We start from the raw sequence: 25,636 nt of genomic DNA on the forward strand, positions 1-25,636 counted from the left end.
AGATGGCCCCCTGATTGGCTGGGCTAGACCATGTGATGTGACCGCTGCAGGGAATTAGGGAGGATGCATGCCTTGCATCATTAGCCCCCCTCTCTGAGTCTTCACATTTGTTTGAAAGTTCACCCTCCTTAGAACGATCCAGTCATCTCTACTCACTATGGTAATACTGCCCCCTTTGGATAAGATCATCTAATTGCAAATGAAAAGGTTTCTCAAATATTTTGACATTTTTGCATTCATCCAATTGAAACTATGCCTGAACTTTCTCCGCGTTGTGTTGTCTCAGCTGTGTGACTCTTCTATCTGTTTTAGATGTGCCTATCTCATGTGTAACGTGTGTGGGAGAAAATGTAAACTCCTGTTATGGAAATGTACAGACATGTTCATCGGCCACTGAAGAGTGTATCTCAGTGTTTGAGGAAGCTACAGTAGGTAAGATATGTGTATATGTGTATATATTTAGGGGCTCATATAGTGGGTGGGGGCCCACCGGGGGATTCCCCCCTTCCCCTGTGGGCCAGTCCAAACCTGTATATTCACAAAAATACACCCAAATAATAAACATTAATAATACACATAAATACATACATACGTACACACACAACACATACCTAAATACATAAATGCAAATAAACACAAATATACGGTAAATACACAAACAAATATAAACGTGTAAACGCATGCAAACAGATCAATAGATAAGTATATACATGCACACACAAATACATGCACACATAAGCAATATATACTTATATACCTATATACTGTACATATACTGTATATAAACAGATACTTTACATACATATGTGCAGAATGATTGTGTATGTCCGTGTGCGTATCTGTGTGCATTTATACATATACATGTTTCCATTTTTCTGAGTTAATTTGTAGGACTGTATGTCTAACGGTATATTCATAACTGTATACTCAGACTTTACAGCACCTATGTTTAGATCCTGACCTATAGATCAGACCACCTAAACATCTACAGACCCCCCCAAAACCAGGCTCTGTATATTTATATACACCTCAGGACAAATGTACTTCATACTCCCCCCCAGACCACTTTTATAAATTTACTAGATGGCAGCCCGATTCTAAAGAATCGGGAGTCTAGAATCCATATATACTTTATTTATTCAAATGTAAGAATAATACAATTAATAAATAATAGTAAGAAAGAACAAAAAATGGCTGCACTCACCAGCTCTTGACAATTCTTGACAGTACGGCACATTTCTGATTGGTCGCTCGCGGCAGGCGGCAACCAATCAGAAAAGTGCCGCGCACCACGAAGGCATATATCTTTGTCCACCCTGAGCGGGTGTAGGACGCTGGTGACGTCACTTATCTCCGGACATTATCTCCGGACAAAGCCACGGAAGTTGGCACAAATTGCCGGAAGTAGTATTCTAGGCAATTATATATTAGATTTTAATGTTATCAGTGTTTACCTTTGAACGTTTATATTGTATTGTCCTGTCACCAGCCATGTGTACGATTATCGGCCGAAAGCCTCTCTGGAACCAATAATCACCCCATGTAAAGGTATCTTTATAAGTTAAAGATTCAGAATACTATGACTTTTATCATATCCTGAACAGTCAAGTTTTTTATGAACCGTTAAGGTTTTCTGGTTGAAGTAAAAAAAACTCTGAGTGTTTACAGTTTGAAACCATAAAATGTTGAAAAATTATGTCATTCTTGAGTATATCACTCAATGGTGCTCATAAACGTGTCAAATTTGATCTATAATATACTTTAATATATGTTACTTTAATCTTTAATATACTTAAGAACAGGGCCCCAGACATCACACAGGGGGTCTGAAACACCGCACAGTGGTCCAAAATATCGCTGTGCTCTGCCTGGGGCCCCATATGCTGCCTGGGGCCCCTGTGCTCTGCCTGGGGCCCCATGTTCTGCCTGGGGCCCCTGTGCTCTGCCTGGGGCCACTGTGCTCTGCCTGGGGCCCCATATGCTGCCTGGGGCCCCTGTGCTCTGCATGGGGCTCCATATGCTGCCTGGGGCCCCATAGGCTGCCTGGGGCCCCTGTGCTCTACCTGGGACCACTGTGCTCTGCCTGGGGCCCCATATGCTGCCTGGGGCCCCTGTGCTCTGCCTGGGGCCCCTGTGCTCTGCCTGGGGCCCCATGTTCTGCCTGGGGCCACTGTGCTCTGCCTGGGGCCCCATAGGCTGCCTGGGGCCCCTGTGCTCTGCCTGGGACCACTGTGCTCTGCCTGGGGCCCCATATGCTGCCTGGGGCCCCTGTGCTCTGCATGGGGCCACTGTGCTCTGCCTGGGGCCCCATATGCTGCCTGGGGCCCCTGTGCTCTGCCTGGGGCCCCATATGCTGCCTGGGGCCCCTCTGCTCTGCCTGGGGCCCCTGTGCTCTGCCTGGGGCCCCATGTTCTGCCTGGGGCCCCTGTGCTCTGCCTGGGGCCACTGTGCTCTGCCTGGGGCTCCATGTTCTGCCTGGGGCCACTGTGCTCTGCCTGGGGCCCCATAAGCTGCCTGGGGCCCCTGTGCTCTGCCTGGGACCACTGTGCTCTGCCTGGGGCCCCATATGCTGCCTGGGGCCCCTGTGCTCTGCCTGGGGCCACTGTGCTCTGCCTGGGGCCCCATATGCTGCCTGGGGCCACTGTGCTCTGCCTGGGGCCCCATATGCTGCCTGGGGCCCCTGTGCTCTGCCTGGGGCCCCATATGCTGCCTGGGGCCCCTGTGCTCTGCCTGGGGCCCCTGTGCTCTGCCTGGGGCCCCATGTTCTGCCTGGGGCCCCTGTGCTCTGCCTGGGGCCTCTGTGCTCTGCCTGGGGCCCCATATGCTGCCTGGGGCCCCTGTGCTCTGCCTGGGGCCCCATATGCTGCCTGGGGCCCCTGTGCTCTGCCTGGGGCCCCATATGCTGCCTGGGGCCCCTGTGCTCTGCCTGGAGCCCCTGTGCTCTGCCTGGGGCCCCATGTTCTGCCTGGGGCCCCTGTGCTCTGCCTGGGGCCACTGTGCTCTGCCTGGGGCCCCATATGCTGCCTGGGGCCCCTGTGCTCTGCCTGGGGCCCCATATGCTGCCTGGGGCCCCTGTGCTCTGCCTGGGGCCCCATAGGCTGCCTGGGGCCCCTGTGCTCTGCCTGGGACCACTGTGCTCTGCCTGGGTCCCCATATGCTGCCTGGGGCCCCTGTGCTCTGCCTGGGGCCACTGTGCTCTGCCAGGGGCCCCATATGCTGCCTGGGGCCCCTGTGCTCTGCCTGGGTGTAGGACACTGGTGACGTCACTTATCTCCGGACATTAGCTCCGGACATTAGCTCCGGACATTATCTCCGGACATTAGCTCCGGACATTATCTCCGGACATTAGCTCCGGACAAAGCCACGGAAGTTGGCACAAATTGCAGGAAGTAGTATTCTAGGCAATTATATATTAGATGCCCTAGACGAGGCTTTGATAAATCAATACAGACCTCACGCCAAATCTAAAACAGTTGATATATTTATGTTGTCTGTATAGTGTATATGTGTATGTTGTATGTTTATAGTGTATGTATGCTATTAGAATAGTGTATGTGTTCATGTATAGTGTATACGGGTATGTTGTGTGTATATGGTGCGTGTATACATTGCATGTATAGTTTATGTGTATATGACATGCATATATATAAGTATATGTGGGCATATTGGTGGCATAGTATATATGTGTATGTATAGTGTATATGTGCATGCAATGTGAATATGATACGTTTAGTGTATATGTTGCATATGTTGGGTGCATAGTGTAAGTGTGCATGTTGTATGTTTAGTATATATGACGCGTGTATAGTGTAGGTGTATTTATTGTATGTATTATGTAACTGTGCATTAATATGTACAGTGTCATGAACTGGGGGTGTTTGGTTGCCCCCAGTTCTTCATCTGGGAATTTATTGCATCCCATTTCCCAGTTTCGGTTTGGAACTTGCAGCTCTCTGGCGCCTGGGGCCAGGTCAGTCAGGGAACTGCACCTAAGAAAAATAGTTGCCAGGAAGGCTGCCTTGCTATGTTCTAGCTATTGGGCATGCTGCAGTGAGGGTGATATAACTACTACCACTCAGGCAAGAAATACAATTATCATACATCGTCTGTTAGAAGTCGAGTTCCTGCCGCTGCACAGGGGGAATCTCTAACCAGGTCTGCTGCGGTCTTTCATTCTGCATCAGCCGCAGTGGAGCCTGCTCAGTGGAGACGTTGGTCCCTGTGTCTCGCTCAGTCTGATTCTGTGCAAAGGGTTACTGCTGCCTTTCCAGGCTCTGCCGTTGTAGCCTGTACTGATCAGCGGTGAGCAGACGTCTCTGGGACTAAGTCCTGCTTTTCCTCTTCTGAGCATGTCCGAAGGAATACCTCTCTGTGGCGGTCTGGGGTCACATGCTCAGGCACTGCAGTAGCTCCTATTGGTCCTCTAGGAAGGTCCTGAAGTTGCTCAGTTACTGTAACAGTTCTCATTGGTCCTCTAGGAAGGTCCTGAACTTGCTGCAGCTATAAAAGGTTTGCATGGCTGCACGGCCATGCGCTAGTATACACTTGTTTATGTGTGTGTGTTGTGAGTGAAAGTTGCTCTTTAATCATCCCCTCCCTTGTGTTTGAATGCTCGTGTAAGGAGGGTGATTGTAATCTAGCGCCCGACTTCTTACCAACACTGGTACACAAATAGCGTCTATTGCTGTGACCGCCAGTGCGGCGCCATGCGCTATCACCGCGCTTTCCAAACCCAAGTCTAGGTGGTTAGTGGCGTCCGTCAGTGCGGCACCGCATGCACTCTCATGCTACTTAATTATTATTTCTGTTGCGTGCGGTACTGCGGCCCTGTGATGCAACAGAGTTCGCTTCTTTCACACAGGGTGAAGCTAACCCGTGTGTGTATCCTCATTGTACCGCCATATAGTCCGTCATTACTCAGCAGCAGGTTCCATCTCTGCACGGTGGACCCCGGTCTGCGAACGCACCTTATTCCTTTTCTCTAATTATTTGGTGCATTCCGCTAGCCCTAACACCATCTGTTGCTGCCAGTCTCCCCAAAAGCTCAGGACACTTCGCTGCCACCAGCTCCTATTTCTTATGATTAACCCCTTTCTGCCAGCTGATGGAATAGTACGTCAGCTGGCAGAACCCCCGCTTTGAGGCGGGCTTCGGCGGTGAGCCCACCTCAAAGCTGCGACATGTCAGGTGTTTTGTACAGCTGACATGTGCGCGCAAGGAGCGCGAGCGGAATCACGATCCGCCTGCACCCATTAACTAGTTAAATGCCGCTGTCAAGCGCTGACAGCGGCATTTAACTAGCGCTCCCGGCCGTGTGGCCGGAAGTGCTCGCACCGCTGACCCCTGTCACATGATCGGGGGTCATCGGTGCATTGCCATAACAACCAGAGGTCTCCTTGAGACCTCTATGGTTGTTGATGGCCGATTGCTTTGAGCGCCACCCTGTGGTTGGCGTTCAAAGCAACCCTGCATTTCTGCTACATAGAGGTGATCTGTGCTTCACCTCTATGTAGCAGAGGCGATCGAGTTGTGCATACTTCTAGCCTCCTATGGAGGCTATTGAAGCATGCCAAAATTAAAAAAAAAGTGTTCAAAAATATAAAAAAATTAAAAATATATAAAAGTGCAAATTATCCCCCTTTCGCCCCAATCAAAATAAAACAATAAAGAAAAATCAAACCTACATATATTTGGTATCGCCGCGTTCAGAATCGCCCGATCTATCAACAAAAACAAAGGATTAACCTGATCACTAAATGGCGTAGCGAGAAACAAAATCAAAACTCCAAAATTACGTTTTTTTGGTCGCCGCAACATTGCATTAAAATGCAATAACGGGCGATCAAAAGAACGTATCTGCAGCAAAATGGTATCATTGAAAAACCCCAGCTCAGCACGCAAAAAATAAGCCCTCACCTGACCCCAGATCACGAAAATTGGAGACGCTACGGGTATTGGAAAATGGCGCAATTTTTTTTTTTATTTTTTTTTAGCAAACTTTGGATTTTTTTTTATAACTTAGATAAAAGAGAACCTAGACATGTTTGGTTTTTATGAACTCGTAATGACCTGGAGATTCATATTGGCAGGTTAGTTTTAGCATTTGGTGAACCTAGCAAAAAAGCCAAACAAAAAACAAGTGTGAGAGTGCACTTTTTTTGCAATTTCATCACACTTGGAATTTTTTTCCCATTTTCTTTTACACGGCATGGTAAAACCAATGGTATCGTTCAAAAGTACATCTCGTCCCGCAAAAAAAAAAGCCCTCACATAGCCATATTGACGGAAAAATAAAAAAGTTATGGCTCTGGGAAGGAGGGGAGTGAAAAATGAAAACGAAAAAATTGAAAAAGCTCCAGGGGTGAAGGGGTTAATAATGGGTCAGGAGCCAACCCAATCAGTAGCGATGACTTAGTTCGGAAGATGTTGGGGTAAGTTTTAAAGCAAAGGAAAATGAAACTTGTAAACATTATCTTTTACTCCAAACAAGATTAGGCAGTGTTTACAAAAATATATAAAAGGATGTTACAAAAATGAGAAAAATACACTATGTACACAATGATTACAAAATAAAAGGGATTAGAGATGAAAAGCACTTACAGTTCTCTCAAACAATGGTAAGCCATGAGGTGCGGGAAGGGAGAAACATCCCAATGCATCAGGATAGCCTCGGGTAGCTGACTTCCTGGGCAAAGACTTTCTACTAAAATAAGGTTGAATCTCTTATACCCTCTGCTCATGACATCACTGAGGGGCTGGATATGCCCCATTGGAAAGTTATGAAAAACCTTCTATTAAACATAACTCTTGGGGGGAAGCTCGTAGAGGGACTACAAAAGTATTACAAGTCTTCTCACGAGATTAGCTTACATTTAAATCCAAACATGACTTGGCTTTGTGCCTCGGGTAAGCAGTAATACATATCTCAGATTCTACGGGTGCTGGAGCTTCGAAAATGCATGGGAGGGTAGCTCTACCGATGCAAATGCCAAAAATGTAAGTTTCGCACCTATATCAATAATCCATGCCATTATATGTAAGTTTGCACGAACAAAGAGATTACCCCCCGCTTTTGCACACGGCAGAGTGGGGCTGCTCACAACACATTCTTGAGGGAGGGGGAAGGAGTGTAGAATTACATGCAGGTAGAGTGAGGGGAAAAGCTGCCTTGTACCAGGCAAAGGGGGCTGTCATCACCCACAGGCAAGTGCCTGCAATATGGGCTTTGTGTTTGTACCAGCAAATGCAGTGGAAAATTCCAGAAGTGTAATTGGGACAAGACATTCTTCCTATTTCCTGACATACAGTATATTTGTGTGTTGCATATACAGTGTATTGTGTGTATGTAGTATGTACAGTATATGTGTGTATGTTGCATACATAGTGTGTGTGTATGGTGTAGGTGTATATGTTCTATGTATAGTATATATGTGTATGTAGTATGTACATAGTGTGTGTGTATGGGGTATCAGTGAAATGAGCTTGCTCTGTGTCTCTATGGTATAGTACAGTCAGTGTTCATATTAAAAATCTGCTGTTGCTCTTATGATTGAGAGTACGTTTTTGCTTCCTAAGAGCATCCTCCATGACTCGCCCTCATACTCACAGTATTACATGCACCTGACATTTCTCTTGGTAAAGTTTCCTCTGCAATGTAAATGGTTAAAGTTCTGAAAATCATTAGGAAGAAACAGGAAAGATTAAAAAAAGAAAAAAAGAGCGAGCAGACATTACCGAGGTTTGTGCTAATGAGAAAGCTATGAATTCCTGAAGGTACAACAGGACAAGGACAACAGGCTGCGGATCTTCTGAAGCTGCTAATTACAATACACAACAACATCGACATTGACTGTAAGGATTGCTACTAACCAAAATCAACCAAACTCAGATCTCACACTTTGCACTGATGAGGGGCAGTACCCTGAAACACAGTGTCTGCAAATTGAGATTCTGCTTTGGCTTTTATCCTAAATCATGTGACAAGGCTCGTTAAAGGGTCGACATTGACTGTTAGGATTGCTACTTCCGATAGGTGGCACTAGAGTTCTAGTCCTCTTCCTCTCTGAAGAGACAATTTGCATGTTTGTCAGAGGAGCCTCTCACACAACCAAATAAGATCTCACACTTTGCACTGATGAGGGGCAGTAACTTGAAACAGAGTGTCTGCAAATTAAGATTCTGGTTTGGCTTTTATCCTAAGTCATGTGACGAGGCTCGTTAAAGGGTCGACATGGACTGTTAGGATTGCAACTTCCGATAGGTGGCACTAGAGTTCTAGTCTTCTTCCCCTCTGATGAGACAATTTGCACATTTCCCAGAGGAGCCTCTCACACAGCCAAATGAGATTTCACACTTCGCACTGACGAGGGGCAGTACCCTAAAATATGGTGTCTGCAAATTGAGATTCTGGTTTGGCTTTTATTCTAGTCATGTGAAAACTAAATCTCCAAACACTAACAAATACTCGGAGACCACCTGAGCGTGCTCAGGAAAACAAACAGTTCCCCAAACTGTTCCCACAAAGCTGAAGCTACAATTGTCAACAATGTCTTGTGCTGAAGATTTAAGAGTTCCCTTCACTGGACCGAAGGTGCCGAGACCAACCCCCGAAAACAAGCCCATAGCATTATCATCCTCCACCATATACAGGGGGAACAATACAGTCAAAGGTAACATCCTCCTAGAATCATCAAACCCAGACTCCTCCATCAGACGCAGATAGAGAAGTGCGATCCATCACTGCACAGAATACGTCTCCTCCAGAGTCCAGCGATGGCGACTTTACACCACTCCATCCGACGCTCAGCATTGTGCTTGGTGATGTGCGGCTGGATGTAGATGCTTGGCCATGAAGCTCCCGATGGGGGTGCAGTGTTTCTGCTAATGTTAATATCAGAGGAGGTCTGGATTCTGCAGTTATGGAGTCAGCAGAACTGTAGTGATTTTTCTGCCATCTGCTCCTCAGCACTCGGCCCCCTGCTGTTTAAGGTTACAGGGTCTCCACTTCATGGCTGAGTTGCAGCAGTTCTCTCTCACAGGTGATGGTGGAAGATTCAGGAGAAAGAAATGTCCTGGACAGACTTGTTACCTGGGTGGCTCCTATTACAGGACTGCGCCGGTATCAGTGAGGGCTGCACCACCAGCGTATGGCAATGAGCAGTCGCGGCTACACGCCAATCATGCCAACAAGTCCCATGTCCTGTAACCCACAATAATTTCTATAAATCTTTTGCTTTTATTGATGTCATCAATTACTTTTAATATTTTGCACAGAAAAGACAATAACTACTCTCTTTATGAGATTCTGCGGTAACTGCTCGCAACAACAGAGGGGGTTTGTGCGGTTTGACAAAGGTATCCTAAAGATCAATGCGACCTGCTGCAAGAATGACAACTGCACTCCTCCTGTCCCCACCGGTAAGTAATAGATGGAATATTATTAAGTCATTTGCATGATACCAAATTTATAGAATGATTGCAATTCAGGATGTCATATTGCAATTCAGCATGCACAAAATACAATTATTCACATAATAGAATAATTTTCCTGTCTTACTAGCGAAAAGGAGAAACTAGCGTTAAGTTTTACTGTAGGCTGTAAACCAAAACTCTTTTTTGGAGTATGAACTCTACTGACATCTAGTGGTCAACATACTAATTGCAACTTTTTTTATTATCTTAACATAAAAAGTAGATGATGAAATTTAAACCCTGTTTATTGTGGTTTTTTTTCTGTCACTACAAGTTCCACGAGATAAACCTGTGATTAAGAATGAAAAATCCAAAGGCGATAGTATGATATGTAATACATGCTACGCTTCCAATGCTACAAAATGTGACTGTAAAACCTTTTTGGAATGCATCGAAGGAGAAACAAGATGTATTTCGTGGTACATATCTTCTAAAGGTCAGTTGTTCAGAAATATCTCCAATCTTTGCCACCGCATCTAAGCATTGATACTTTATCTTCTGGATGAATCTTGATGTTCTCCAAAATTTCTCCAGTTGACATCACATGAAAAAAATTCTGGCAAATCCTTCACCTTAGATTGTTGAATTAGGAAAATATGTTGGAATTAGATTTAGCTTCATGCAATGTTGTAAGATGCTTCTTTTGAGTAGAAGGACATCTAATGTAGCTTTGTCCATTCTTTCTCCACAGGGAAACACAACCATGAGGCCGTCGTTCGTGGCTGCACCACCATGGAGATGTGTGAAGTCACAAAAAGCACAGATACAATTATGAATTCAGATAACAACAATATAACATCCAATTTTTCATGCTCGAATGACAGTGACAGCGCCAACCGCAGTTTATCATTGCTTGTCCTTGCTGCCGCCCTATTCTCCAAGTTTATGGCAGCCGCATAATGTCCGTCAGCATTTCAAGAAAAGCAGCGCAAAACCCAAAGCTTCTAAAAAAGGCTGTTTAGTTTAATACATTTGCACTAACAAGCACATAAATAATGCACACAAATTTTTACTCAATGGTACATGCACAAGAAACTTTGCTAACACTGTATCCGAGGGGTTTCACCTGAATCTTTAAAAATTGAATACAAAATGGAGCCATAGTCAGCAATGATAAAAATAAAAATCAGATAATCAATTGTAACTCTATTTGTATTATTGCTGTCAGTGATTCTATCTGGGGTTTCATTTGAATTCCTTTTTAGGGCATTCATATGGAACCACAGGAAACACTGGACTTAGACTGGGCTCATCCTTGAGAGTACAAGCAAAGCTGCAGCAGATAATTATTAAATCAAAACTTCAGCAAGAAGCCTGATAAGTGGGAGTATTCATCAGTTGGCACCTGCACTCTAAATAAATAATAGCACAAAAAACTGTGTTGGTTCCTTTGTATTTTTGATAACCAGCCAGGCAAAACTGGTAGCTGTGGCTCCAACCCTCAGCCGTCAGGTTTAGCAAGATTGGTGATCAGCAGTGATGAGCGAACGTGCTCGCCGGTACTCCCCTGAGTATCACTGTCCTCCTTATTTTAACAGTTATTTGCTTGGTCACGCTGCAGACTACAGCCAGGTCATTCTAATCGAAGAGCATGTGCAGCGCCCCAGGGTCCTGGTCATTGCAGTAATGTCATTTTCCTCTAGGGGGGAGTGATGTTACGTTTGGAGGCAATGAAAGACAACTGAATCCAGGTATCACAAACATACAACACATTTCGCACTCCAGGCCACCAGGGGGAGCTATGCTCCTATTTATTAGGGCACTCTTCACACTTAGGTAAAACTGGTTTCCTGGATAGGAAGTTAGTTAGTTGCTGGCTGAGCTTCGCTCAGGTAGTTGGTCCCTGACAGGGGTGGGATCCTGTCAGAGGCTGAGACAGAAGGACACGGAGCTGCGCCTGCCCTGAGTGTGGCAGCTTCCAGAAAGAGACATTGAAAGAGAATTGTATTGTAGAGAGGGTGAAGAAGTCATAGCAAAGGAGTGGATATCAGAGGAGTTCTGCCCTGCACAGGCTGCCTCCTTCTGAGGCGCAAGATCTCAGTAGCCGGAACACCGAGGGAGCAACAGTCCTTTATGCCTTGCTCCTGAGACCGGCAGGACAGCTAATTTCACGTTACCTGTCCGCCCCTACACCCAGGAGGCAAGGTGGCACCGCTTAGAGGCTGGGGCGTGCTAGAGTCCCTGTAAAAAGCCTCAAGCCACCGGTCATACGGGTTTTTCCTATCCTATCCGGGGGACAGAGAGAGACACATTACATCTGTAACATCTTCAACAGTTGTGAGGGCCTTATGAGAAGCTTAGCAGTAAGGTACTACAACACATGGTGCTAGAGGAAGGCTACTGATTTCTACCTGGATAAGGGGACTCTGCATTTGCCACCAAACCGGCCGGACTCTGCCTGCCCTGTGGTCTGTGCTCTGGACTGCGGATGCTGAAACCTTCAGTAAAAAGTTAAAGAGACTGCAACCTTGTGTCCTCGTTCTTCTCTGCGCCTCTCACCATCCAGCATCTACACACTGGGAAGTCCTGGGGACATACCGTATATATTCGAGTATAAGCCGAGATTTTCAGCCCACTTTTTTGGGTTGAAAGTAACCCTCTGGGCTTTTACTTGAGTCATACCCAGGGGTTGGCAGAGGAGGGGGAGTGAAGCTGTGTAATCATACTCACCTGCTCCTGGCGCGGTCCCTGCATGTCTTTTCCCTGGCACCGGCAGCTTCTTTCTGTAGTGAGCGGTCACATGGTATCGTTCATTACAGTAATGAATGAATTCATTACTGTAATGAGCAGTACCATGTGACCGCTCACTACAGGAGGAAGCTGCGGCGCCGGGAAACAGACGTGCAGTGACAGTGCCAGGAGCAGGTGAGTATGACGGGGGGCAGTGCGTGATATTCACCTGCTCCTTGTTCCATCATCGGCACTGCAGCGACGCTCAGGTCAGAGGGCGCGGTGACGAGATTAGTGCGCGCGCCGCCCTCTGCCTGATCGTCGGTGCAGAGGATGGAAGACACAGTGGTACTGTGAATAATTATACAGTCTGTTATCTGTGTCTGCGGCCTGTAGTATCTGTGATGGAAAAATCATCGCTTTGAAGGCATACTGATCAAGTATAATTTTGCTCCAAATAAATACATTTGTGTTCAGCTTTTGAAATAGTGCAGTAGTCCATTTACAATGGGCAAGGCAAGGGGCAAGGGATGGGGAAGTGGATGTGATGCTGATGGTGCATGCAGAGGATGAGGCCGTGGCCAAGCTGAAAGTGGGCCACAACAAAGACCCACATCTCCTGGCTTGACCTTCATGTCCCAGTTTCGAGGGGATCGCAGCACCACACTATTGAAGCCAGAGCAGTGTGAAACGGTTGTTGGTTGGAAAGCGGATAAGCTTACAGTCATTTAGCCACCACCACCACCATGTCTTCCACACAGTCAAGTCTGAGTAGCCGTGAGTGTGGACTGGATATTCCTCACCCTGATCCTCCTTCCTCCCACCATGCCGAGTGCCCTGATCCCACAGTTGGACACTCCGAAGAGCTGTTCAGTTTTCCCTTTCAAGATTATGTACTCTCGGCTGGTCAACTTGAACTGTGGCCAGATGAGATCACATGTAGCGATGCCCAAAGCTTTGAGCAGCCACGGTCACATGAAGGTGATGGTGGGAAAGTGTCACAAGAGGTGGACGATGATGAGACACAATTGCCAGAAAGTCAGGAGGAGGTGCAGGGTGTGGATGTGGAAGACGAGGGGGTGGAAGACATAGTGACTGACCCAACCAGGCAGGAGGACATGCAGAGCGAGGACAGCAGCACACATGGAGAAGGAGGCATATCACCCCAACAGGCAGGAAGAAGCAGTGTGGTGGCCACAGACAGAAGGCATGCATCCGTTCCCCATCACACCAAATGAGGGAAGTTGCCATTCCAACTGTTAAATCTTATTTTTTAAAGACTTTGCCGTTAACCCCAAACAGGCCATTTGCAGCACCTGCCATGCCCGCATAAGCAGGGGTAGCAAAACTACCAGCCTGACCACCACAAACATGATCAGGCACATGGCAGCAAAGCAACTGACTTTGTGGGCCGAACCTTAGGCTCCAGGAACACTGCAGGTGACACCACTGCTTCTTCCACTGTTTTGCGTAGAAGCCAATCTCCAGTCCACGGTGCATGTGAAGATGCCTCAAGCCCTGCACCTGTTGTTGCCCACAGTCAAGTAGCACCATCATCAAGCCTGTCCACATCCTTGTCCCAGCAGAGCCTTCAGTTGTCTATACCCCAGTAAATGCAATGCAAACGGAAATACCCAACCAACGCCCCACAGGCCACAGTACTAAATTCTAACATTTCTATTCTGCTTGCGCTCGCAATGTTGCCTTTAAGGCTTGTTGAGACAGAAACTTTGTGCAACCTGATGGCGGTGGCCATCCCAAGGTACTCGGTCCCCAGTCGCCACTATTTCTCCTGGTGTGCCATCCCCGCATTACACCAGCATGTGTCCCACAACATTACCCGTGCCCTCAACAATGCTGTTATTGGGAAAGTCCACCTAACCATGGACAAGTGCTTGTGGGCAGGGATGGTACATCTGACTGATGGCACACTGGGTTAACATAGTGGAAGCCAGGACCCAGTCGGACCTTGTGATGGAACACATCCTCCCAACGCTGAGGATTGTGGACCCTACGCCAATCAGGGTTTGCCCCCACAGTGTACAGCTCCTGCACCACCTCCTCCTCCTCCTCCTCTTCAGCCTCCATCTCTGAAATCAACACATCAGTCAGAAGCTGGAAGCACTGCAGCACTGCCTCAGCCAAGTGGCAACAGGCTGTGCTGAAGCTAATCTGCATAGGTGACAAACCGCACAATGCAGAAGAGTTGTGGACAGCGCTGAAAGAGCAGTCAGATATTTGGATGACACCACTGAACCTACAGCCAACATGGTCGTGTGTGACAATGGCCGGAATCTGTTGGCAGCTCTGAAGCAGGGTGAGATCACACATGTACCTTGCCTGGCCATGTGCTTAACCTCGTGGTTTAATGTTTTCTGAAAAGTTACCCGGAGCTGCTGGATCTGCTAGTGAAAATACACCATCTGTCTGCCCATTTTAGAAAGTCAGCTACAGCTTAAGCCACCCTTGCCATGCTTCAGCAGCGTTTGCAGCTTCCGGCTCACCGACTGGTGTGTGATGTCCCCCACACATTGGAACTCTACACTGCATATGTTGGAAAGGATTTGTGAGCAGAAGAGGGCAGTTGTTGACTACCAACATCAACAAGGCCGTCGATATTCAGTTCAGACTCCACACATAAGACTTCAGGAGTGGACATGATTGTCAGACATATGTACCATCCTCCAAAACTTTGAGCACTGCACCAAGATGGTGAGTGGCGATGATGCCATAATTAGCATCACCATCCCACTTCTCTGCATTCTGAAAACCTCTCTGCTCACAATTAAAGAGGATGCATTGCAGGCAGACTACGAGGACATGGAGCAAGGAACCATACAAGGCGATTACACTCAGCCCAGCCTCATGTCTTCCCAATGTGGATTGGTAAGCAATGAGAAGGAGAAGGAAGAACAGGAGCTAATTTCATGCACTATAGATGGTACTACAAGCACAGCTGTCATACCGTCTGTTCAGCGAGGATGGCCTGAGGACAGGGAGAAGGAGGAGGAGGATGAGGAGGAGGAGGACAGCATGGTCAGTCGTCCTGTTGGTGAGGTCACAGAAGTCTTGCCTGTTAGCAGTCTGGCACGCATGGCTGTGCAGCGCTTCACGTGACCCTCGCATTCTAAAATTTTTTGGTGACATTCATTACTGGTTGGTGACACTTCTAGACCCATGCTACAAGGAGAAATTTCAATCTCTTCTGCCAGAGGCAGAGAGGTGTACTAAAATGTTGCAGTACCAGAGGGCCCTTGTAGTGGAATTACTTAGAAAATTCCCATGTAAGAACACTGGCAGCAGACGTCAGAGTTGTTGTACAACCAAGGAGTCCATGGAGAGACAGAAGTACAATCTAGCTCAGGCAGGGGAACAATGGCAAAGTTCTGGGACAGTTTTCTCAGACCCTCCCAGAGGCAAGGGGTGCTGTCACAAGAAGTGCAATGCTTGGGAAGATGCTGAGTGAGTACCTTGCAGATCGTACAAACGTCCTCTTTGATTCCTCTGTGGCTTTTAATTATTGGGTATCCAAGCTGGACACGTGCCATGAACTGGCTCTCTACGCCTTGGAGGTCCTGGCCTGCCCTGCTGCTAGCGTTCTGTCAGAGCGGGTTTTTAGTGCTGCTAGTGGAATTATAACAGAAAAGCGCATCCTTTGTCAACTGAAAATGCTGACAGGCTGACTCTTATAAAAATGAACAAGGGCTGGATTGGGCAAGTTTTCTGTACACCACCACCACCACCAGCAAAACATAACCTCTAATAGTCTAATACATTGTGTGTTTTGTGGCGGTGTATTGTCATGCACCTCTCCCTGACCACACATGGGTATCCGATTTCTGATTTTGTCTGTTTGGTGTTATCCTCCTACTTATCCTCATCCTCATCATCCAGAACCAGTACAACACCAGGGTGAAGGTATTCCGTGATGCAAAAGTCACTAAATTTTTGTGCAAGGATGTTTTTCTGATGCCTGGTACTAATTAGAAACCAAAATAAACTCCCTCAGGGGGAATTGTCATCAAAATGAGATGTATGTATATTTTCCCATTTATTCTGATATATTCCAGTTTTAATATCTCAGCACCCTCCTTTTATGACCCAGTGTATACTTCTACAATATGAAAATATTGAAATACTATTATATATTTTTTTTTATATCCCTGTCTCTGAGCTGTTGCTAGGGACAAACATATCTCATTGAGCACAATCTGGCATCATATATACAGTATATGAACCTGTGTTCACCCCTCCCTTTTGTTATTTACTTTCATCGGTGGATTCACATCCTTTATTTTTTTTTTTTTATTTCAGTATGATGTAGCTTCATTTCTCCTCATTCTCCACCACTAGATTACCAGGCTTAACATCTTCTGTGCTGCTACAGGCAGTCCAATTTTTGGCAAGGGTGTCTATGATGCCCATAATATATTTTTAAAAAATGTATCCCCCTTGGAGAAATGTTTGTCAGCCCATGCACTGCGTGTATGGGCATTACAAGATTACAAGTGTAGGAGACACACTCCTTTACATTGGGCCTAGTTTTTAATGAGGCCTTCAGCAATGTCTCCTCATTCTCCACCACTAGATCGCCACGCTTAACATGTTCTGTCCTGCTGTAGGCAGTCAAATTTTTGGCAAGGGTGTCTATGATGCCCATAGTATATTTTTTAAAATGTATCCCCTTTGCGTGTATGGGCATTACAAGTCTAGGAGACACACTCCTTTACATTGGGCCTAGTTTTTAATGAGGCCTTCCTCCACCCCTCATCATTTTCCACCACTAGATCACCACGCTTAACGTGTTCTGTCCTGCTATAGGCAGTCCAATTTTTGGCAAGGGTGCCTATGATCCCCATTAAATATTTTTTAAAAATGTACCCCACATGGGTAAATGTTTGTCAGCCCATACACTTAGTGTATGGGCATTACAAGTCTAGGAGACCCGCTCCTTTAAATTGGGCCTAGTTTTTAATGAGGCCTTCCTCCACATCTCATCATTCTCCACCACTAGATCACCAGGGATCACGTGTTCCGTGTTTCTACAGTCAATTTTTTGGCAAGAGCGTCTATAATCCCCATTAAATATTTTTTTTTAAATTTACCTCCCATGGGGAAATGTTTGTCAGCCCATGCACTTAGTGTATGGGCATTATCAGTCTAGGAGGCCCACTCCTTTGTAATGGGACAATTTTTTTATGAGGCCCTCCTCCATGTTTCTTCCAAGGGGGGATTGGGGTGCGTGCAAATTTGGGTCAAGGTGGCCCTTGCATTCAATGCATAAGGAAACAGTATGGCAGGACCAAATGAAGACTGTGAAGTGGGTTTTCCTGTTGCCATCCAGTAATTGGGTTCAAAGGCTTATTGGGGTGCATTTGACTGGATAGCAGGGCAGGCCTTGCAGTCAATACATAAGAAAACTGTATGGCAGGACCATCTGAATAATGTGAAGTGAGTTTTCCTGTGACCATCCAGTACCTGGGTTCAAAAGATTCTTGGGGTGCATATGACTTGATAGCAGGACAGGCCTTGCATTCAATGCAACATGTTTTCAGGAAGGGCTCCTGTACCTCTCGTGAAAGGGGTATTGGGGTGCGTTGTAATTGTTGGCAGCCCAGCCACTCACTGCATAGGCAATAACAGCATAGGAGACCCACTGTTTAATAATGGCCCTTTAAGAATATTAATGCCACCTGATGCCCCTCTAAAAGTAGGCTTTGTGACTTTAAGAGTCCCTCCTTCATAAATGAAACAAGATGTGTCTCCTTATGTGTCACACACCACATGGCCAGCTAGGGGTGTTAAATGTTACACAACAATAGTAAGTAACGCCAGCTCACCGAGTAACCACCGCAGGTGCAAAGAACTCCACGCTGATCAACGTAGTCACAGGAGAAAGGAAAAAAAAAAGAACTTGTTCCAGCTCCATATCTGTAAAATTCAGGCTTGAAACTTTATTTTGCCCATTTAAAAGCAGTGGAAATATGCTCTCCAGAAGCACAGTGGGACAAGAGCGACGCGTTTCGATCACTAAAGATCTTTATCAAAGCTATATACAATAAGTTCAATGCACAATATATAGATCCCACAGACCAATGAGAAACAATTAGATAGTCACATGATTAACCAAAGGTCCTTCAGATGTAAAAGAATCATAGTAAATGGCATAATAGCAAGAAAAAACAAATAAAAAATTTGCAAATATACAAGACTACAGACCTCCATATGAAAAACAGGAAAAAAGACAATAAAAAACAACAAATATATTAGAATTAAAAGCATGCTAGACAGGTGCATATGACATCAATAGTGATACATCAATTAATTACGTTTGTTGAGACCTGTTGGAAATCGAGTGTTAAGATAATAGATCCAAAAGGCTTCACGTGTGAGAAGAAACCGTCTGGCATCCCCACCACGTAAGGATCTATTCACACGTTCTATACCGCGTACTTGAAAAAACGTTGTGCTGCGAGCATGTTTCATAATGAAATGCTTAGAGGCTGCAGAAACAGTGCGAGTTGAGTCCCCAATGTAACCTATGTCATATAGGTGTTCGCTAATGCGAACCTTCAGTTTGCGCGATGTACACCTGACATAGGATAAATGGCATGCAGTGCAATTAATTTTATAAACAACAAAATTAGTATTACAATTAATATATTGTTTGATGTTGAAACTTTCTAAGTTGCTATAGTTATAAAACACTTTAGTAATAAGTGCATGTGCGGAAGTTTTGCAGTTTTTCGAACCGCATTTGAAAAAACCGCTGCAATCCAACCACGTCTTATTTCTATGTCTATCTGCACAAAACATACAGGGCGAAATTTTGTTACCTATGGATGGGGCTTTTCTGGCTACTACATTGATACCAGCTTTCAAAATTTTGGCCAGATTCTCATCTTCATATAAGAAGAAATTTATTAACAATTCCCTTGATTTGATAAAACTGTGGACTGAACTGAAAGCATACATAGGGTTTGTTGCCAATGTTGTTTTCCGAATTGGAAGATACCATTTCTGTGTTGCGTGCAATAAGGTCCTCACGATTTTTATGACTTAAAATTTTACTTGCTCTTTTTAAAGTCCAATCTGGATAATTACGGCGCTTTAATTTACCAGATATCAAATCAATTTCTCTGTCTAGATCGAGATTATTACTACAGTTGCGTTTTACTCTAACATATTCACCCACAGGAACTGACCGAATAGTGTGTCTAGGATGGCCACTGCTGACATGTAAAATGGTGTTGCCACTTAATGATTTGTGATATGTACTGGTTGAAATTAATCGATCTGCTGTACCACTTAAATTTAAATCCAAAAATTGAATGTGACCAGAGTCCTGTCTATAAGTAAAACGAATATTGTACTGATTAGAGTTGAGATAATTCATAAATTCTGGTATGGCAGATACATCGGTACCCCAAATTATGAGCAAATCATCGATGTATCTGCCATACCATACTAAACAGGAAAGAAACTTATTGGATAAAGAAAATATAAATTCATATTCCCAAAATGCCATTACAAGGTTAGCCAAATAAGGTGAGAATTTGGCACCCATGGCCACACCAGATTTCTGTAAAAAAAATTGACCATCAAAAGAAAAAAAATTGTGCGTCATTAGAAAAAAAGTAGCCTGTAAAATAAAGTTTTTTAAATCCACCAAATAATTACTGAATTTGTCTAGGTGAAACTGAAGAGCACACATAGCTAAATCATGTGGAATGCATATGTATAATGAAATAACATCACAGCACAACCAGGGATAATTAGAGAGCCACACTTTGTCCGAAAAAACTTTCAGCACCTCCTTAGAGTCTCTGATATATCCAGAGATTCAGCACACAAGAGGCTGCAGAAGTGAATCTACCCACTCGCATAAATGCTCATTAGCCGAGCCAATACCAGATACTATCGGCCTCATGGGAGGAATGGCATCGTTTTTGTGAACTTTTGGAAGTCCATGAAGGATCGGGCAAACAGGATTTTTTACCACTAGATATTCAACTTGTTTTTTTGTAAGCATGCCAAGACTATATCCCTCCTCAATAACTTTGTCAACCTGATCCTTAAATTGAATTGAAGGATTTGTTTTGAGCTTCTCGTATATAGATGTATCAGAAAGTAATTCCATAATTTTAAGACAGTAGTCTGTGGAATTTAAGACCACCACCATTCCTCCTTAATCAGACATTTTTATTACTATGTCCTTCATCTCTTTTAATTCCTGTAGTGTTTTCCATTGTTTACGAGAGAAATTACTATTATTGGGTTTATAGTCATTAGATGTTATCTCATTACTCAGGATTCTTAATTCCCTCTCCACCATTTCCTGGAACCTGTCCATGCACTCCAATCTCGTTTGGATGGGCTAAAAGTATGGATTTTTAGTTACAAAACTATACGATTGATCAATAGTTGGAATATCAGAATTATCTTCTGCATTAAGCAATTGTAAAGTGACCAATGAAACCTGTTCAAAAAAATCCATACCCAAAAATTCATTATTGGGAATTACACCTGTGCATGTACCACTATTCTGATCCTGAGCCTCTGAATTGTCCAAAAAATGCTTCTTGATAGTTAAGTTGCGGACAAATTTATTTATGTCTAAAATAGTAGAGAATAAATCAAATCTCTGCTTGGGCACAGAATTGAGACCCAAAGACAAGACTCCAAGTTGTTCCTGTGTCAGAACTTTCGAGGACAGATTCAAAACATTATCATTAACAGTGGTATTTATTTGAAAAGGCGTTTCCTGCGACGAGTCATGATTCCAGATCCTTCTGCGATGTTTTCTGCCGCCGCGCCTCTTACGTTTTTTGAATGACGAAAAAACTTTTTCTTTCCAACGGAGACAGTTTCGCATGGAGAAACATCAGACATACTGCGGTTAACATCCGATGAGTCTGGATCGGATGAATTGAAATTGACATGCGGTTTGGTTGTTATTTGTCTGCGGTTCGCCTGGCTACTTTTTAGAATGGATCTAGGGGTCCTATAGCCGTTCTCCCATTGACCCCACTCATAAACTTTTTTAGTGGAATAGTCATTCAAATCTCGAATGAATTTTTTCTTTTTTCTCTCCATAATATCCTCTTCCAATGCACTGACATTTTCATGCATTTTGGTGATGAGAGAATCAAATTGCGCCAATGTTTTAAATTGGACTAAAGACGAATTTACATCCTCCATTTGTTTTTGAACTTCTTGTAATTTCACATCTTCATATTTAACAATCAGTCTCATGAGATTCAAAGAGCAATTGCTCAGAATGTTGCTCCACTCATCCACAAATTCAGATGAATAAACAGTGGTGGGTAACTTTTTAATACGTAGTCCTCTAGGGACCATGTCTTTAGATATATAGTTATTTAAAGTGGTTTGATCCCACCACACTTTAGTCTCTTGCAGCAAAAGTTTTTCCAAATTATTTAAACCTTCATATAAATCAGGCATAGCATTGGAATCATCTGTTTCATTAGAAAAGACATGTGCAGCCTTTTGAGATCTGTCTCTGGATAAATTCATAGCCATAATGAAAAAATATAAAAAAAAAAAAAAAGGGGGGGGAAGAGGATTTTTATCCCGTGTGCTGTGTTTTAAAATAAAACATCAGTATGTAGCATATAAACTGGGAGCAAAAACAAGGGAGCAACGGCAATCAAAAATGTAGGACACAACAATAGTAAGTAAAGCCAGCTCACCGAGTAACCACCGCAGGTGCAAGGAACTCCACGCTGATCAACGTAGTCACAGGAGAAAGGAAAAAAAAAGAACTTGTTCCAGCTCCATATCTATAAAATTCAGGCTTGAAACTTTATTTTGCCAATTTAAAAGCAGAAGCACAGCACGACAAGAGCGACGCGTTTCGATCACTAAAGATCTTTATCAAAGCTATATACAAATAGTTTAATGCACAATATATAGTTCCCACAGACCAATGAGAAACAATTAGATAGTCACATGATTAACCAAAGGTCCTTCAGATTCTTGGGGTGCATATGACTTGATAGCAGGACAGGCCTTGCATTCAATGCAACATTTTTTCAGGAAGCCCTCCTGTACCTCTCGTGAAAGGGGTATTGGGGTGCATTGTAATTGTTGGCAGCCCAGCCACTCACTGCATAGGCAATAACAGCATAGGAGACCCACTGTTTACTAATGGCCCTTTAAGAATATTAATGCCACCTGATGCCCCTCTAAAAGTAGGCTTTGTGACTTTAAGAGTCCCTCCTTCATAAATGAAACAAGATGTGTCTCCTTATGTGTCACACACCACATGGCCAGCTAGGGGTATTAAATGTTACAATGACATTTCACAGTGAATGCATTTGTAGTGGTTTAAAGCAGTGTTAAAGTTGAAAAACGCTTCGAAAACTCTGCGTGTGAACATGGCCCAAGTGGTGGAGGAACATTTTAGTCTGGGGTAAATTATTTTGCCTTACACACAAGTCATTAGCCTGGAAAGGATGTACCTTAACATATTTCCCAGCAAAATCCATTTTGGTTGCGTTATTGTATGTTTGTTGGTGCACCTGTAAAAATGGTGTGAAACTCTGACAACATTGCTTACAGCTGTGACCTAGGAGTCAGGAATGCTTCCAGGGGCGATCCCCATGATGTGCCTGTGTCATTTGAGCAGTGTTTCCATCATTTTCTGACATTTTTAGACCTTAAAAGGACCCCCGGGGGGTTGTGGCAAAAATACTCGGGTCTCCCATAGACTTACATTGGGCTCGTTGCTCGGGTTGAGTACCCGAGTATTCCAATCTGCTCAACCCGAGCAACGAGCACCCGAGCATTTTAGTGCTCGCCCATCACTAGCAAAAAGTTAAGAAACTTGTTGAAAATATTTGCCGTAATAACTTTGTTGCAAGATTTCAAAAGCTCAAAGAAATTTGCAATGTGATCCAAATATATGGCATAAAAATACTAACACCTTGTCCATGTGTCAGCACTGAGAACAATTGTCTTTGCGCAGTTTGACATCCTTTGTGGTGCTGCTTTTCATTGTTACCATGTTGAGTTTTTGCCCTAAAAGTGGCCCTATTTATTATGGAGCTGTGATTTCATCGCCAGCTCATTTGCTTGTGTGCATTGTGTGATAGTTCCTTAATTGATGATGATGGATTTGGCCCACGTACCATAACGACCTGAATTATTTATTGCTTGTGATTATGCATCTGGCCAGAGCTTTCTGCTACTTTCTCAGAATATATCTGTGAATGCCAGCTATGATCATCAGAAGTGGGGGCCCCCGACGCTAAACGTCCAATTATCGGAGAGTCCAGAGCAAAGGCAAAGCGTTGTAGCTGACCTAACATTGTAATACCTTGCCTAAGGCAAAATGGCTAGATGGCATCAGATTAGACTCGTCTCTGTAAAATAACTTGCCGGTTGATCAAAAGAGGAGCCAGGAAGGACCCCAATTCATGCTTCTCTCATATTGGGGGATGCATTCCCCTTACCAGCTACAAATGTCAAAATGAAGCCAATATATCTAGATGGCGGTGCATCACAGTAACTTAGTGCCATATGGCGACCACCTATTAATACCTTATTAATTCACACTTTTTAGCTATTTTTGGTTTTGTACCCATTGATAAGTAACAAAATATTAACTATATGTAACAATGTAACTCAAGAATTTCCACCATGAATATCAATCATGAGTCCAAGTATATTCTAAAATTGTATATGTAACCTACTGGGAGTCAGTGCCACATTGGATTCTAATTCTTTGCCAGTTTCATTGTCACGATTATGTCCTACCAGCAGATCTCGGCTACTGGCTATGTAAACTACTTGGAGTCAGTGCCACATTGGATTCTAATTCTTTGCCAGTTTCTTTGCCATGATTATGTCCTACCAGCAGATCTCGGCTACTGGATATGTAAACTACTTGGAGTCAGTGCCACATTGGATTCTAATTCTTTGACAATTTCTTTGTCACAATTATGTCCTACCAGTAGATTTCGGCTACTGGATATGTAAACTACTTGGAGTCAGTTCCACATTGGATTCTTATTCTTTAGCAGTTTCATTGTGATGATTATGTCCTTCCAGTAGATCTCGGTTACTGGATATGTAAACTACTTGGAGTCAGTGCCACATTGGATTCTTATTCTTTGACAGTTTCTTTGTCACTTTGTCACCATTATGTCCTTCCAGTAGATCTCGACTACTTGATATGTAAACTACTTGGAATCAGTGCCACATTGGATTCTAATTCTTTGACAATTTCTTTATCACGATTATGTCCTACCAGGAGATCTCGGCTGCTGGATATGTAAACTACTTGGAGTCAGTGCCACATTGGATTCTAATTCTTTGGCAGTTTATTTGTCACGATTATGTCCTACCAGCAGATCTTGGCTACTGGATATGTAAACTACTTGGAGTCAGTGCCACATTGGATTCTAATTCTTTGTCAGTGTCTTTGCCATGATTATGTCCTACCAGTAGATTTCATCTACTGGATATGTAAACTACTTGGAGTCAGTGCAACATTAGATTCTAATTCTATGTCAGTTTCTTTGTCACGATTATGTACTACCAGTAGATCTTGGTTACTGGATATGTAAACTACTTGGAGTCAGTGCCACATTGGATTCTAATTCTTTGGCAGTTTCTTTGTCACGATTATGTCCTACCAGTAGATCTTGGTTAATGGATATGTAAACTACTTGGAATCAGTGCCACATTGGATTCTAATTCTTTGACAGTTTCTTTGTCTTCATTATGTCCTTCCAGTAGATCTCGACTACTTGATATGTAAACTACTTGGAATCAGTGCCACATTGGATTCTAATTCTTTGACAATTTCTTTATCACGATTATGTCCTACCAGCAGATCTCAGCTACTGCATATGTAAACTACTTGGAGTCAGTGCCACATTGGATTCTAATTCTTTGTAAGTGTCTTTGCCATGATTATGTCCTACCAGTAGATCTCAGCTACTGGATATGTAAACTACTTGGAGTCAGTGCCACATTAGATTTTAATTCTTTGTCAGTGTCTTTGCCATGATTATGTCCTACCAGTAGATCTTGGTTCCTGGATAAGTAAACTACTTGGAGTCAGTGCCACATTAGATTCTAATTCTTTATCAGTTTCTTTGTCACGATTATGTCCTACCAGTAGATCTTAGCTACTGGATATGGCTGTGCCATGGTATCTAGTGTGGACTTTATTGTAGACAGTCTATATACATCCTCTTGTTATGACTGAGCCCTAACACTTCCATAGAAATTAATAAACCAAGGAAGATATTCAACCTGCACACCACAAATTACTGTACAGACTAGGCAAGTCCCTACCTCATTGAGGAGGTCGGCACCCTATAATTACTCAATGGCACCCCCAATTAAATTTGACTGACACTGAACCCTCAGCTATACCCAAAACATCAACAGCAGAACTCGGTGCTCACAGACAGGGGATGAAGCCCTGGGCTAAAGACGTGTTCAAACAGTCATACATGAC

The 25,636-nt window shown here is 44.0% G+C and overlaps 1 protein-coding gene across 1 annotated transcript; it reads left to right on the forward strand.

Annotated features, from left to right (window-relative positions):
• The first annotated feature begins 302 nt into the window (after positions 1 to 302).
• On the forward strand, positions 303 to 10,810 carry LOC143770478 (uncharacterized). The gene is made up of 4 exons (XM_077260121.1): positions 303 to 432; positions 9,274 to 9,417; positions 9,746 to 9,907; positions 10,163 to 10,810. The coding sequence occupies exons 2-4, from the start codon at positions 9,297 to 9,299 to the stop codon at positions 10,369 to 10,371; spliced, it is 492 nt and encodes a 163-aa protein (XP_077116236.1). The 5' UTR covers positions 303 to 432; positions 9,274 to 9,296; the 3' UTR covers positions 10,372 to 10,810.
• The last annotated feature ends 14,826 nt before the right edge of the window (positions 10,811 to 25,636 follow it).

This window comes from Ranitomeya variabilis, chromosome 4 (assembly GCF_051348905.1).
Source record: "Ranitomeya variabilis isolate aRanVar5 chromosome 4, aRanVar5.hap1, whole genome shotgun sequence".
Classification (NCBI taxonomy): Eukaryota; Metazoa; Chordata; class Amphibia; order Anura; family Dendrobatidae; genus Ranitomeya; species Ranitomeya variabilis.